Raw genomic sequence first — 17,724 nt, forward strand, 5'->3', positions numbered from 1 at the left:
TTATTAATGCAACAGAGTAATTTTAAATTAAATAAAGAAAATAATGATACTACTGATGATGAGGAATTGAAAAAAAATTTAAGCATACGCTACCTGGAATCGTGGAATATGAAAGAACTTTCGTCTCCGTGGCAAGACGGTGAAAAACAAATAAGAAATTTAAGTTTTCTGATAAAATACGATTTTAGAGATTTTGTCGAAGACAGTTTATCTTTAAAATTGAATGAAATTCCCTCTTCAATTAAGAAAGCCAGAAATATCTTTGAAACAACTGTGATTAGCAGTGCTGAAGCTGAGTGAGCTTTCAGCGTAATGAATAATATTGTGACAATTAAACACGTTGCAGATTATGATTACCATACATCTAAATGGAAAACCGTTTCTTCAATTTGATCCGGATCGTTGACCTCTGTAATCATCGCTCAGCTATTGAACAAAGCAGATTGACAACAAATATTAATAAAGAAGTAAATTCTATATGGAAATTTTTAGAATATATTTTTCTTGAATATTTGTATAGTTGAACAGACAACTTGAGTAGTCGAGACCCGCTATAGTAAAAGCAAATAAATTAATTATTCTAACTATCAATAGTGGATCTCGACTACTCAAGTTGTCTATTCAACCATCTAATAAATTTTCGAGACTATAGGACCTCCACATATTTTTTACTCTAAGGAATATTTGTATAATGATTTTTTTTCATGTAATCTGTGATTTTTGTGTACCTTTTCTAGAAGAGTTGGTTTTGTATGTAATATTTGTTTTTATATCGTAGAATGTTTTGTGATAGTTTTTGTCATTTGTGATATGGGAAATATTTCACGTTATTATTTATTCGCAATATTAAAATTTTATCGTGAAAAAAAATGTATCCATTATATTTCTCTAGTTGTTAAAAAAAAGAAAGATGAATAAAAAAGTGGTGCATGCACGAAGCACGCATGGTAGATAGTTTTATGTGAATCCTTTGCATTTCTTTTAGGTATTTTGATTTGTATATTGATTACGAAATAAAAGAGCTTTTGTATTGTAAATATTTTATTGAACGTTCGCAAATTTTCATAATTTCTGGAAGACAAGATACAATGGATTTATTATAACTAAAGTAAGAGATGTATACTTGTGATTGCAACTTGAAAATAGCATCGATTGAAGTACCGATCTTGTCGTTGAAACGACATACACAGCTGCTAGGAGCACCTAACAATGGAATGTAACCAAAATGCGAAACGAAAAAATAAATTGTTGACAAATACATGTATTTGTATTGTTGCAATCATACTTACTTCAGGAAGTATGATTATGACATCATACTATTCAAAAATTCTAAAAAGTTAGAACTCTAGATACTATCGTATTCAAGTATCATCGAAAAAGTAAGGGGGGGGGATGATGACCAGGCTGACTCGACATATCATACCGGTGTCATGAAAAATGCATCATGCTCTCTAATCACACTAGTGAGTGCTCAGTGCAGACTAGTAGTGTGAATGTGGGAAGTGCCTCTGGCAGAAGCCGAGGCACTTCCCATCATCATCCCAGGATGATGTCACTTCCATGACCGATCAGATTTACTCAGCAGGAATCCCTAAGAACATTTCACATCAAAAAGTCTGCAAAACTGCAAGTCCATTGTTAAAATATTCACAGCTCACCACTGTATATATATTTCCTTTTTAATAAAATTCAATTGTGCAGGTGTTGGCTGGCCTTTATTGTAATAGTACTTTTTCCTTCAATTTTCTTGAAAAAGAAATCTACAATAAATCTGACAGCACCATCATCTCACTTCAAATTTAATTTTTTTCAATCTTTTTTAAATAAAAATTTATTAATAACTGTTTCACTATTTCAAAATTACACAGAAACTGGGAAATTTTACAAGGCAAAGAGAATGCCAGCACAGCAGTAGTAGCTATCAATGATTTCAACTGGTAGTAGGAATAAAGAAAAACTTTTTAAGAGAATATCACTTGCACAGTATTTAAATCAGCTCACTTATTTCAACTGAGGTCTGCCAAATCATTTAACTTCAAGTTTATCATTGTATGATAGCAACAACAGCATGAATGACTAGAAATTAGAGGCCAATCCTGGCTTTGGCAAAATCTAGCCATCTTTCAACCACTTTAGCATTCAAAAGCACTGCTATATGAAAGCATGGGTTATCTGATAGGTAAATAGTGAGAGCCAGTTTTGGAGTGGCATGTCACATCATTCGGATGACTCATAAATATGTATAAATTAAATAATATTTAATCATTTAAATCATCAGCTTTAAATATAAAATAAATACTAATCAGTGATACACAAAAAGGTGTTTACTTTTAGTTTTTCAGTGTTACTGGGACATTGCTGTGGCTCGATGGCACTTTATAGCCAGATACCATGCTACAACCACAATGCTTGATTTTGGCACAGAGACTAACTAAAATTTCTGTTGGCTGAATATAAAAATTCACACTTTGGAGACAATCACAGAAATGGAAATTACTCATGGCGAACCCATAGTGAAAGTTACTATTCATAAGTACCAGATGTAATATACTTTGGTCAACAGTTTCACTGCTATGCAAAGTACACATACCATTTGAACTTTCTGACTGGTATTATGAAAGATACTTTCCTGATGTCATGTATACAACCATTGGAAACTTGTTTCCAGTAGAATACAATTTACACCCAAGCCAGATATATTATTATTGGGGCTAACTTAAGTATCACATGTGGTCATGGAGCATAAGAGAGGACTCCTTTTTTTTTTTTTTTTTTCTTTTTTTTTTGGTATGACCATGATTTTTTACTTTGATCCTGGCACCTAGATTGGGAACAAATTTGCTAAACCCTGATATGAAGCATCTATAATTCCATATATCTTTGATAGTATGAACCAGAGCTATAATGCTCAATACGTTCTACGTTGATATCAATATTTGTAAAAGAATAAGAGAAGTTTACCTCAATATGATATGTAGAACACTTCCATATGATACTCTCCAGAAATTAAAATGAAAACAATTAAAAAATCAAAAATCTTACATTACTGTAAGAAATAATTAACAATCAAATGAACACAATTAAATATCAAATTAACACAATTAAAAATTAGACAAAATATTAATTTTAAAAAAATTGCAAAATAATTTTCCTTCCTGAAGCTGACAATGCTTTTCGACCGTATGTCGTGATCACAGGAATGAAAATTACTGAATAGTGGTGAGCATGGAACTTAAATAGGGATTATTTGTCTTTGCGCATGCACGTAAAGGACCAAGAGTCAGAGATTAGATATGGTCAGGGAACATTAACAGAATTCTCATGTAATTTATCGACAGTTTCTGAAATTAATAATATCGAATAATTACGTTGGACACTAAGTAGTTTGGCCTCGTTAAATAAAAAAAAGTATGTTTGTCATTAATGGCATGAAAGGCTAATTCTGACACGGCTGAATGAGAAGCATGAATTGAGGCCATGTGTTGATTAACACGAAAATTCAGAGGAAATCGCGTAGAACCCTGATAAGACGAGTCGCAATCACCGCAAGAAATGTCGTATACTAGGTCATTTATTTGTGTTGCGAATGAAGAAAGGACTGAGTGATTGTTCAGTATAGTGTGTAGTTTCCGTATTGGCCTGGCTACAATTTTAAAATTGGTATCTTTAAAGAATCTGTTAAGTTGTTTGTTTTACATTTCCCATAGATGTTCAATTGGATTGAGGTCGAGCAAACTTGGAAGAGAATCAAAATAAGTGATATCTTCACTGTGTTCCTCAAACCACTTGTGCACAGCGTGGGCCCGATAACATGGCAAATTATCATCTTGGAAGATCCCATTTCTGTCCATGAAAAAATGGAACATGGCAGTGTGTACATGGCCTCCTAAGAGCTGCTGGTAGACCTCACCAGTAAAAAAAAAAAAAAAAAACATTGGTCCATACACACTGGGATCCTAGTTCTTGTTAACAAAACATACCTCATATTAAGCAACCACTGCCACCCACCTGGATACACAATGCATAATGGATCAATGGACTCACTGCCTGCATCACACACAAGGATGTCTGTCAGCTGTTGCACCATATTTGGAATCATCTGACTGGCATACTCCTTTCTAGTCCTCCAGTGTCCAACCAGCATGTTGTTGACACTACATTTGCCATCAACAATGATCAGCACAAAGGAGAGGTGTCTCTTGGATCGTCTGCTGTGGAACCTCCAATATGCAGTGTATTGTTATTTGGGCTATTGTACTTGCATTCCTCATACTGTATTGCAATGTCAATTGTCACAGTAACCTGCTGTTGAGCCTGTACAATGCGCTTCACCCTTCACTCACCACAAACTTCCACCTTGCATAATTATTTAGAGTTCTGTCAGTGGGAGTTGGCTTGACCCATTCTTTGTACACCTTAACCACAGTAGGCTGTCATCAACAGACAAGACATGCTGTTTCTGATATAGAAGCACCTGACACATGAGCTTTCACAATCATGCCCTTTTGAAACCATGACATCTTTACTACATCCCATAACTGGCACCTATTTTATCACTCTGACTTGTGCAACCAGATGCAAATTACAACTGCTCTGGTGTACGAAGCTGTTCAGGTTTTTATATAACTGCAAGCTATGTGGCATAGTCCATTATGGATGGGGTGGTCATAATTCTGTGATCACTGAGTGTATATAGAATCCAGATTCTGTTAAAACAGAGCTAGTACAATTAAAGTTTCCAGTTTCCCTCAAAAAATTAAATAAATAAATAACTAAGAGCTCACCTTTCGAATTATAAAATGACCATCAACAAAAACAGGCAAACAATACTTCTGGATCATTATTCTTATCAGAGCCATTTTTCAAAGTATTCAGGAAGAAGAGCTGTAACACAAAAGTTTAATATAATTAAAATTTACAAGAGTCAAACAATACAATGGGAAAGATATTTAAATGCTTTAATATCTGAAGGTATGGATAAATACAGTGGGATCAACTGATGATGTTACCAATGGTGAATTCTAAATGGGAAGCCTTCAGGGACTTAAACTTGGAGACTACTAGGCTTTTCATACCCACTAAGAAATACTGTTCAGGCCTAAATGGATGTCAGATGAATTAATAAGGCTTGTGGCAAAGAAGAAAAATGCATGGGATGCATATAAATTATCAGGCGACACAGAAGCCTATGGCAGATATAAGCTAGTCTGTAATCAAGTCACAAAGGTGGTTAGGCAGACGAAGGAAAATTACGAGAAAGGATGCAAAGGATGAAAAGAAAAACAGCAAAGAGTTCTTTACTTACGAAAACTCTAGAACAGCGGTTCCCCAGGGTTTGCGAACCCCCAGGGTTCGCGAAGGTGTTCCAGGGGGTTTGAAATAAAAATTCTGTAATGGCATCTGCTTAGATTTACACAGGTATATTATTGTAAACTACAAAATATAACTAATAATAAACAATAAAGTAAAATAAAATTAAATATTGCCAAAAAAAAAGAAACCATGTCTCCTATAATTAGTTTACTATCTTACAGTATATCATGTTAAATAAATGTTTTCCATACTAAATTTTTTTTATTCTCAAGGATCATTGTTATGTATAGGTACTTTTTTTTTTTTTTAGAACCTATATTACTTATTATCGTGAATGGGTTGAAAAGTTGAAAGAAAATACTTGACATTAAACTTGAACTTCTGTAGATTGTAATTTTCAGGAAATACGTATGAAGGAAGGTGGTTCCAGAAAACAGAAGTTGAATGAATAAATGAGTTGTTTGTTTGTTTGTTATTTGGTTTTTAGGAGCATTAGCAACTAAGGCCATATTGCTCCAGGATATGCGGTGGTCATTCCTTAACCTTTCCGCATCCTTCGTATTTGGTGGGGAAGGGCTCAAACCCCGGTCTAATCAAGAAGCGTGTTCTACGCACTGCTGCTCCTTCCCACCTGGCTACGGAGGCGCCGAATAAATGAGGAAGAAGAAAAGTCGGTTCTGTGAGTTTGAACTTGGACAGCAAAATGATGTTGACTGGTTGCGGCACGTGTTCAGACTGCTTTGAAAAAAGAGAACAGGAATTATAGAAGCAAATTCAGAAGAACAGTGCCATGCAAGTATCTATAGAAAAGGCATGCAACATAAAAAAGAAAGTCTATGAGACAGAGAATGGAGAGAGAGAGACTGTTACAGATGAGACATCAATTAGCCTAACTGCCCTCTTTTGAATGGAATCTAGAAGCCTGAGAGAGGTTTTGGGGGCACTGCCCCAGATGTAGGAACAATATTCCATGGTAGGGCGGAATTGTTATCTCTACAGAGTCAGCAACTGTTTGGAAGAAAAGTAATGCTGAGAGCGAAAGAGAAAACAAAGTTTATTAGATGCAGAGGAAGCAATATTTGTAATGTGCTTTATTCCAAGAGAGATTAGAAGTCAGGGTAATCCCCAAGACCTTGCCTAGAAATCACTACTAGGTTTTTCATACCCACTAAGAAATACTGTTCAGGCCTAAATGGATGTCAGATGAATTAATGAGGCTTGTGGCAAAGAAGAAAAATGCATGGGATGCATATAAATTATCAGGCGACACAGAAGCCTATGGCAGATATAAGCTAGTCTGTAATCAAGTCACAAAGGTGATTAGGCAGACGAAGGAAAATTATGAGAAAGGATGCAAAGGATGAAAAGAAAAACAGCAAAGGATTTCTCCATTACTTTGGAAAGAGTAGAAGTAATCGCAATGGGACAATAATTGGATGGAAGGGATTTGTCACCCTTTTTAGGAACTGGCTGGATACGAGCAAATTTCCAAGCATAAGAAAAAACACCTTTGGAATAAGAAAGTGAAAAAATACGACACAAAACAGGAATAAGTTCAGGGGCACAAGTTTTGAGAACAAGTGGGGAAATTCAGGACCTGGAGCTTTCTTAGCATCAGATTCATCAAAATCCTTCTGACATCCTTTTGATGGAAGACCACATGAGGCATTGAATGGAATGTATTGGGAATGGTTTGAGGTGATTTACCAAGATCATCCTTTTTAGGAATACATGAGTTGGAAGAAAAATAGGATGCCAGCAGGTCAGCTTTATCTTTGGCTGATGTGGCAACAGAACCATGTGTTGTCATAGGTGGGAACAGAGATGGGCAAAAATTGCGGCTAATAGCTTTGGCAAGATACCAGCATGCTCAGCTACAATTTGGACAAGAAGCAAGTTTTCTACTCTTAGCCTGTTCGAAATCTAGGTTGGATTTATTAATAACTGCTTTACCAAGTATAAATAATACTTAATAATAATTTTTATTATTACAAAATAATGTCACTTATAAAAACTTAGTACTGTAAATATTTTATAATAAAAATTCAGAAATATACGATTTCAGAGAATATAGGCTTAGTGGTTCGCGATAAAAAAATATTATGCTGAAAGGGGTTCACGAGTCAAAAAAGGTTAGGAACCGCTGCTCTAGAAGGAAGAGGATGAATCAGATTGGTCCACTTAACATAAAAATGGTTTGAACTATTGATGATCGTGCTCAAGTAGCTGATAAACTGAATGAATATTTTGCATCCAAATTCACACATGAGGAGTTATCCAAGGAGGAGGAGAATGCCAGAGGTTTATCAAACTCTAACAGGGAACTAAGTGATTTTGTAATAACTGAGAGCAAAGTGAAGGAGAAATTGTTGAAGTTAAACATAAAAAAAGCACCTGGGGCAGATGGAATCTATCCAGTTATATTGAAGGAGGCACCAAGGGAAGTAAGCAAACTCGGCCCTAATTATGAGAGCATCCTTAGAGTCAGAGGAGGTCCCATGGATGGGAATGTGCAAATGTATCACCGATTCACAAAGGGGGTGCAAGGGGTGACACAAATAATTACAGACCTGTTAGTTTTACTTCTGTTCTGGAAAAAGTAATGAAATCGCTGGTTAAAGAGGTGATACAGGATCACCTAGACAAGACTGCAGTAACAGTTCAGACACAGCATGGGAAGTCTTGTCTGACCAATTTGATTGGATACTATGATGTGGTCACAAAGGAACTGGAGCCAAAAAATAATTTTGATACCATATACTTGGATTTCAAGAAAGCTTTTGATACTGTTGCACATGGAAAACTGCTGTATAAATTGGAGCGATATGGCATTAGGGGCAAGTTGCTGCAACGGATAAAGGGATAGTTGAGTGGGAGATAGCAGAGTGGTAATAAATGGACACTGTTCTATGTGGACTAATGTTATTATTGGAGTCCCACGAGTTTTGGTACTAGGCCCATTGTTGTTTTGTGTATTTATCAATGATGGTATATCAGGCTTGACATCCAAGTTTACAGATGATACAAAGGTCGGCTGGGTTGTTAATGACAGTAAAGACAGTATGCTACTGCAACAGGATCTAGAAAAGTTAGGCAGATGGGCTGAGAAGTGGCAACTGAAGTTTAACATTGACAAATGCAAAGTACAGTGGACCACCGCTTTACAATGGGTTCACTATACAATCAAATCACTTTACAATTACAATGGGTTCACTATACGATCAAATCACTTTACGATGGACTCTCCATAATAAAATACCTTTCACTATACGATATGTAGTAAGCGTGGGATATTGTCATCACGTTTGCGAAATGAATTTTAATTCTATTTTAATTAATTAATTCTATTAAACGGAGCTTAAAAAATGGGAATGAAGAGAAGATTCGCAAAATTTATTTTTGTTTTTTATATGATTGCAGTGAAGGGGAAACACATTTCACCATAATACTGTAAGGTAAAAACCCACAGAATTGCAGTTATCGGTATTATTGCAAATGAAATAAGATCGAGTTTATAATAGATTGCGCTAACAGAAAAGCCCAATAAACCGGAAAGTGCAAATTGCTTTTATTGTTTTATGGTAGTGACCTCCAGAAATGTGCTTTAAAAAAATATCGCAAAGGCATTCAAAATTCATTCTTATAACAAAACATAGCAATAAACAGTGAAAGTGTAGTGCATTTTAATGATTTGATCAGCTGATTCTACTAACCAGTGATCACTGATGCCTACTTATTTCGCTCTACAATGGCTTATGATTGTCTCCAACCAGACCTCGTGATCCTTCATCTCAGCCAATAGCAGCATTTGTAAACGTGTTGGGCACGTGTTTTTGTTTCCTAGCATTAGCATTAGTAGAGGCATATGATGCAAGAAAGCAAGCTTATTCAGCATCAGCCAAAAAAAAAAAAAAAAATTTTTTTGTGCTTACTTCCCATAAATTTACTGTACTGAATTCTTGAACGTACAACATTGCATAATATGGCCCCTAAAGAGTGCAGTAAGAAGAAAATTTCAATTAAAAATAAACAAGAAATAGTGAAAAAAACATGGTGATGCTGCTGAAATTAGTTCATTGGTGCACGAATATGGTTTTTCACAGTCGACCATTTCTACCACAGTGAAACAAAAAGAAAACCTTAAAAAAGTTAAAGTAAGTGATGAATTTAATAGTCCAAAAAGACAGAGAACTGATTGTAGAAATGGAAAGGCTTTTGTTGCTGTGGGTAAAAGAAAAACAAATGAAGGGTGATTTAGTTCCTGGACAATACCTTTGTGAACGTGAAGCAGATTTTGAGGACTTAAACTAATAAAACACCTTCAGCTAGTGATACGCGATATGGGGACTTTAAATCCAGCAAAGGTTGGTTCGACCGCTTTAGAAAAAGGTCCGATATTAAAAGTGTTATAAGGCATGGAGAGGCTTGCAGTGCTGATCAGGAAGCAGCTGAAAACTTTAAGGTGTGAGTTTCAAGAGCTCGTTGAGAAGGAGGGTTACCTTTCTCAACAAGTCTTTAATACAGATGAAATGGGCCTCTTTTGGAAAAGGATGCTTAGGGGAACATACATCACAAAAGAAGAGGCCTCGTTACCTGGTCATAAGCCTATGAAGGATAGGCTTCCTCTACTATTAGGGTCCAATGCCTGTGGTGATTTTAAACTTAAGCCAATGTTGGTTTACCACTCAGAAACTCCCAGAGCGTTTAAACAGCAAAAGGTCATCAAAAGCAGGTTGGGTGTCTTTTGGCAGTGTAACAAGAAGGCCTGGGTGACAAGACATGTCTTCAATGAATGGATATTTGAAATGTTTTGTCCTTCAGTCAAAGGTTACTTAGAAAAAAACAAACTTCCTTTAAAGTCATTGTTAATTTTGGATAATGCTCCAGGTCATGATCCCGAACTTGCCTAATCTTTGGAGGAGCGATTTAACTTCATTACTGTCAAATTTCTCCCACAATAACACCCCTCTGCTTCAGGAAGTTATTGCCAACTTTTAAAAAAATTACACAAAGAAGATACTTGCAAAGTGCTTTGAAGAGACTTCAGGAGATATAGCAATCACCTTAAAGGAATTCTGGAAGACCAGGTTTAACATCTTAGACTGTGTACAAATGATTGTCAGTTCTTGTAACGAAGTTTCAATTCGCTGCCTCAATGCAGCCTGGAAGAACTTATGGCCTACAGTCATCCATGATTTTGAAGGATTTGAAGCGCTGAAGGTGTTCTAGAGCAGGAATCACTCTTAGTGAGTGCTTGGCTCTAGAGATTGATGCAGATGTGGAGGAGTTAACTGCGGACCACGGAAGGGAGCTGACAACAGAGGAGCTCCAGGATTTAGAGTAGATGGGCAAGCATGAGAGTGGAGATGAGGAACATGAAGAGGATGACTGTGTAGCAACAACTCAAGAAATTAAGGACATGTTTGCTGCGTGGGATATTGTGAAGAGGACAGTAAGAAAAAAACCCAGATATTGAAACCACTGAATTGATGACCTGCAAATCTGAAGATCAGGTGTTAAGTTATTTCAAGAACCTTCAGAGAAAGCACCAAAAGCAAAACACTTTGGACAGTTTTTATACCATAAGTAGCAAGAGATATCCTGAAAGAGGCCTCTGAGGTCAGGAAAATTCATGTCTAAGAAATAAACTCATACGCCGACCATTAAATAAAATTTTACTGTAACTAAAGTTTTTTACAAATGATATAAAATCACATTTTTGGGAGAAGCAGCATCAAATCTCCCCGGAGGACGCTATTATTTTGGATCGTGCACACAGATACTGGGAGCGTAAATGGCTTGAGGGTTTACAGATTGGCTCATCCAGTAGGAATACTATGAACAGAGATAGTGGTATGCGTATTCATCCTATTTTTGAAGCAATTGTATTAAGTTCAGATGAACGATTTTGTTTGCCACGTACCCGAGCCATTTCCGCTTCTGGTTCTGCCCACGTGTCGATGGAACCATGTGGAGAAATACCACGTGTGGAGGTACTGTGAGCCTGCTACATAAAGAGATGTTGCAGGAAGTCATATTACTGTTGAAGAAGGGAGCTGACGCTCTCGAAAGCTTCAGTTCTTAACGGTTTTTAGCGCTTTTAATTTTTATATTTTATAGTAAATGATCTTTTATTACAGTTTTTAGCATTCCGTAATATACAACCATTTGTTTATTGTAAATAATTTGTTTGTGATTTTAAATCATTTGTAAAAAACTTTAGTTACAGTAAAATTTTATTTAATGGTCGGCGTATGAGTTTATTTCCTAGACAGTAGCAAGAGGATCGGAAAGAACACCAGATCCTGAAGTTTGTCCTGATATCTTGATGGTAAAAGATTCTCTTCCAGCTCCATCACCACACCACCATTGACACAGCTTTTCCAATGTAAGTTAAATGAAAATTACAATTTTTGTTTTGTTAATGTTTATAATTATCAATTATCATTTTAAACAACATTTTTGGGGGGAATAAGTAAAAATGTGTGGCACTATGAGCATTTTTTATCTTTTTTCTTTTTTTTTAAATTTGTATCATGCTCTACTGTTTATTCTGGTGTATAAGACACACCATAATTTTAGGGCGAGTTATTTTTAGATAAAAGGTGCGTGATATACACTGGAAAATATGGTATTCGGTATTCTATATAAAACTAATACAATTTCTGTTTAAAAAAATCACCTTTTACAGAGATAAATAGCTTAGTTATATAGCGAAAATTTCAACTTCCGAGGACTTGGAACGAATTATCAAAAAATGGTGTGTTATTGGGTTCACATTACGATATTTTCACGATACAATGGTGTTTCTGGAACGAATTAGTACCGTAAAGTGGGGGTCCACTGTACTGCATATGGGTAGCAGTAACCCAAGGGAAACTGTACCAACTGTGTGGTACTACATTCAGAGAGGTGGAGAATGAAAAAGACCTGGGGGTAATTGTGCAGTCAGATATGAAATTCTCTGAGCAGTGCAGATGGGCTGCCAGAGCAGGTCATGGAATTTTGTCAATGATACATAGGAATTTTGCTAGCAGACGCACAAGGAGGTGATTATCCCTTTGTATAAGGCAGTGGTCAGGCCACACCTTGAGTACTGTATACAGGTCTGGAGGCCTCATTTTAGGAAAGATGTAGAGTTGCTAGAATGAGTACAGAGAAGGGCAACAAGATTGGTGAGAGGAACAAAGGGGTGTGCCTACAAAGAAAGGCTTAAATTCTGCAAGTTGCAGCATCTAGAGACTAGGCACCTGCAAGGTCAGCTGATTGAGGTGTATAAAGTCTTGAATGGTTTGAGCAGGCTCAGTGCTGACAAGACACTTCTGCATCCTCAAATTAAGAATCTGAGGGGGGCATAGATTCAAACTGAAGAAAGACAGTTGTAGAATAGATGTGCAGAAGTTTGCCTTTAGCTAGTGGGTGGTAAATTGGAACAGACTTCCATCTGTTGTTGCTGAACTAAACAAACATTTGGAGTGACCGGATGGGTGAAATGGGAAGGGTTTTTTTTTTTTTTTTGGCTGAGATTGCTTCTACAGGGATGGGATACACTTAAATAGAAAGGGTGCAAGAATTTTTGCTGATGCTGTCGAGGCAGTGTTAGGTGGGTCGGAAAACTGCTAGTTGGGGGGGATACAAGGACTAATAGATTAACAGTAGCCACTGGCAGAGGTGGAAGTGATTCTTGCACTGCTTCTATTGAAATGAGCAGAAGTCTGAAAAACAAGATGCAGGATATTTCAGAGACTGCTGGTAGTCATTGCGTTACAAGTAAACACATGGGTTGTGTTAGGGTAGCTAAGAATAGAAACAGGTGCATGTATACCTGCGTGTACACCAATGCTAGGAGTTTGGTAAATAAATTTGATGAATTTGAGGTATTGCTCAAAACATCAAAGGCAGATATTGTTGGGATATCAGAGACGTGGTGTCACACAGATATAAGTAATGCGGAACTGGAATTTGGGGAATACAATGTGTATAGAAAGGATAGACAGGACAGGAGGGGAGGAGGGGTTATGCTATTAATTAAGAAACACAAAGTCCAAGGAAGTGAAGCCAGTCGACATCGATGGACAGGGCAGTGCCGAATCAGTTTGGTGTGACATAAGCATAGGGAAATCAAAATTGAGAGTAGGAGTGTGCTATAGGCCTAATGACTCTGATGAGTATAATAAGATATTGTACAGGGAAATAGAGTGGGCCAGTAAATCAGAGAGTCTTATAATGGGGGATTTTAATTTCCCAGATATTGACTGGAATTTGTGGGTTGGTCACTCGCACACTAGCAAGGCTTTTGTGGATTTATTGGATGATTGTTTTCTACACCAGCATGTTCGTGAGGCAACAAGAGGGAGCAATACTCTTGATCTGATTATCAGTAGTGACTCTTCATGCATTAAGAACCTGCAGATAAATGAACCACTAGGTGGCAGTGATCACAGTGTGTTGAAGTGGGATTTACTCAAGGAGGTAACTACCATCAGAGGTAAAGGGAAGGGTTTTTGTTTTCGTAAAGGCGACTATGATGGTCTGAGACAGTATTTAAATTCTATACAGTGGGACCAACTGATGATGTTACCAACAGCAAACTCAAAATGGGAAGCATTCAAGGAACTAATCTTGGAGGCTACCAGGCTTTACATACCAACTAAGAAATATTGTTCAAGGTTTAGGCCTAAATGGTTGTCAGATGAACTAATGAGACATGTGGCAGAGAAGAAAAATGCATGGGATACATATAAATTAATGGGTGACATGGAAGCCTATGATAGATATAAGTTGGTCTGTAACCAAGTCACAAAGGAGATTAGGCAGGCAAAGGCAGACTACGAAAAATCCTTGGCAAAGGATGCAAAGAAAAACAGAAAAGAGTTCTTTACATACTTGAACTCGAGAAGGAAAGGGATGAATCAGATTGGTCCACTGGATATTGATGGTTCAACAGTTGAGGATCCTGCTCAGGTGGCTAACAATCTAAACGAGTATTTTGCATCTACATTCACGCATGAGGAGTTATTCAGGAAGGAGAATGATGTAGGTAAAGTAAACATTGGCAGTGAGCTGGATGATTTTGTAATAACTGAGAGGAAAGTGGAGGAGAGATTGTTGAGGATAAACATAAAAAAGGCACCTGGGGTGGATGGGATCTATCCAGTTATATTAAAGGAGGCAGCAAAGGAAGTATGCAAACCCCTAGCCATAATTATGAGAGCTTCTTTGGACTCAGGGGAGGTACCCATAGACTGGAGATGTGCAAATGTAACCCCAATTCACAAAGGAGGATCAAAGGCTGACACAAGTAATTATAGACCTGTTAGTTTAACTTCTGTTCCAAGTAAATTAATGGAGGCACTGGTTAAAGAAGCACTGCAGGATCATCTAGACAAGAATTCAGTTATAGCTCAGACGCAGCATGGTTTTGTTAAGGGCAGGTCTTGCCTGACCAATTTGATTGGATACTATGATGTAGTCACAAAAGAACTGGATGCAGGGAATAACTTTGATATTATATATTTGGATCTTAGAAAGGCTTTTGATACTGTTGCACATGGAAGACTGCTGCACAAATTGGAGCAGTGTGGCATTGGAGGCAAATTGCTGCTATGGATAAGGGGATGGTTGAGTGGCAGAAGACAGAGAGTGGTAATCAATGGACACTGCTCAACGTGGACTAATGTTATTAGTGGAGTTCCTCAAGGTTCAGTGTTGGGTCCGTTGTTGTTTTCGGTGTTTATGAATGATATTGATGATGGGATATCAAGTTTAATGTCCAAGTTTGCAGATGATACAAAGGTTGGCAGGGTCGTCAAGGACACTACTGACGCTATGCTGCTGCAACAGGATCTGGAAAGGTTGAACAGATGGGCTGAGAGGTGGCAAATGAAGTTTAACATTGACAAATGTAAAGTACTGCATATGGGAAACAGTAACCCCAGAGCAACGTATCAACTCTGCGGTACCACACTGACAGTGGTGGAGAATGAAAAGGACCTGGGGGTAATTGTGCAGGGAGATATGAAGTTCTCTGAGCAGTGCAGACGAGCTGCAAGAGTAGCTCATGGTGTCTTGTCAATGATATACAGGAATTTTTCTAGCAGGGATAAGGAGGTGATTATTCCCTTGTATAAGGCAATGGTTAGGCCACATCTTGAGTACTGTATACAGGTCTGGAGGCCTCATTTCAAGAAGGATGTAGAGCTGCTGGAACGGGTACAGAGAAGGGCAACAAGATTAGTAAATGGAACAAAGGGTTGCTCTTACGAAGAAAGGCTTAAGTTTTGCAAATTACAGAGTCTGGAGACTAGGCACCGGCGAGGTGATCTGATAGAGGTGTATAAGGCCTTGAATGGTTTGAGCATGCTCAATTCCAATGGGATTCTTCATCTTTCTCAGAATAATCACCTCAGAGGGCATAAATTCAAATTGAGGAAGGACGGATGTCGGATAGATGTGCGGAAATTTGCCTTTGGCCAGCGGGTGGTTGGTTGGTGGAACCGACTTTCATCACTTGTTGTTGAAGTTGATAGCCTAAACAAATTTAAAGCTCAACTGGACAGGTATTTCGAACGAACGGAGGGGTGAAATGGGAGAGGGTTTTTTTTTTTTTTTTTTGGGCTGATGCTGAATAAGCTTGCTTTCTTGCATCGTATGCCTCTACTAATGCTAATGCTAATGCTAATAAGCTTGCTTTCTTGCATCATATGCCTCAACTAATGCTAATGTTCAAATAATCATTGTCGAGAAAAAATATTTAAAAAGAAAAAAATTAGTCTTAACAGCCTCAAGCATGAGCTCAAAACCATAAGTGTACTATGTGCCGTATAAAAGTATATGTTCATAGGGATGATTTGCAGGTTGTGCAGGCTGAAAAACCCAGAATAATTCACAGGGAGAAACCCTACATCCCTCACCTAAGATTTGGTAACTACAGCTTCAAATGAAGACTTAGAAATACCTTCAAACATCAACATGATGTACATTTACATTTTCATTCATATGTTAATGACTACCTGGATACCATAATTCTAAAAAACACACAGGGCACAGGAAAAAATGTTACTGAATAGCCAGACATTGCAATGTCTGGAAACACAGCATCTGTGAGGAGACCTGACTGAAGTGTTTAAAGCTTTAAACGGCCAGAAGACACTAAACAATAATGGTGCCCTTACTCATTCTCGGATGACACAAATTTAAATTGAAAGATGGTTTTATGATAGAAGTGCAAAAAATTTGCTTTCAGCTAAAAAGTAACAGATTGTTGGAATAAACTTCCATCTGGTGGTGTGAAAGTGGTTTGAATAAATGTAAGGAAGGATGTGACAAAAAAAAATAATAAAAAGAAAATTATATAGCATAAATATAATTATAAAAGAAACACTGTGATTATTATTACAGATTTAATTATTATTATTTTAAAGTACAATAACAACTAAATCAGCAATAAAGTTACTCAGGTGGTAAAACATGCTAGAAAAAGCCTTTGGCAAAGAAGATAAATAGTAATAGAAAGATTTTTTTTGTATATGAATACCTAAGGAAAGGAACAAACCATATCAATCCATTACAGGATAATTTTAATAGATAAGCAGAAGAGAATCACTTGAATATGAGAAAAAACATAAGGAACTAGCAGGATTTATTAGTGATATTAAAAAAAGCAGCAGAAGAAATTGCCAAATCCTCATCTATTATGATAGGTGCATCACTGAACTCGGATGAAGTTCCAACAAGACTAAAGATAAAATGTCTGTACAATTCATAAAGATGATTCCAAGGAAAAATGGGTTAATCACGGAGAAGTTTTTTTTTGGTGCAGTGAATATGATCCAGGATTAACAATACTTAGAGAGCAACTAGACAAAAGTGGCATTATTTTATTATTATTATTATTAGCCATATGGTACAAGGAAGCCTCAGGCTTATGTGTACCTGGCAAAAGAAAGAGAGAGAAGTAAAAGGAAATCACCAAGAAAGAGAAGAATGATGATATCCAGCTCAGGACCCTAGGTGAGCCAAGCTCATACTCACCAGATGTGAGCCCCTGGAATTATACAAAAAAAAAAAAAAAAAAAAAACATGTGTCACGGCTTTTGCAACTTTGTCAGAAAAAAGAAAAGAAATGAATGCAAACAATAATTCTAACAAATATTTAGACCAGTAAAGCTTTTTTTTTTTGACCCAGCCCAAGTGAATTTATATGTATACATTGGAATAGTGCACCATTTGTGGGAAGGTACTATGATGAATAAAACGCTGGTGGATGGCAGGGTGGTTATACTGTACATGTATATATATATTTGCTTACTCTGAGTGTGTCAGAATCAAAAGTTTAGTGCCACTGGGGTCGGTGCTGGTCTCCTACCTTTTCTGTTAATGATGCTAGTAAATGTATTACAAGTCTATTGA

The 17,724-nt window shown here is 37.0% G+C and overlaps 1 protein-coding gene across 1 annotated transcript in view; it reads right to left on the reverse strand.

The window, feature by feature from the left end:
• Window positions 1–17,724, reverse strand: part of LOC150091477 (uncharacterized) — a 317,989-nt gene that overhangs the window by 59,687 nt on the left and 240,578 nt on the right. Inside the window, exon 4 of the mRNA XM_090375829.1 lies at window positions 4,785–4,884. Coding sequence (XP_090231955.1) covers window positions 4,785–4,859 — 75 coding nt within the window. The 5' untranslated portion in view covers window positions 4,860–4,884. The remainder of the gene's footprint in view (window positions 1–4,784; window positions 4,885–17,724) is intronic.

Source organism: Mastigoproctus giganteus, chromosome 1 (genome assembly GCF_048544385.1).
Source record: "Mastigoproctus giganteus isolate SK-2022 chromosome 1, ASM4854438v1, whole genome shotgun sequence".
In the NCBI taxonomy this organism is placed as follows: domain Eukaryota; kingdom Metazoa; phylum Arthropoda; class Arachnida; order Uropygi; family Thelyphonidae; genus Mastigoproctus; species Mastigoproctus giganteus.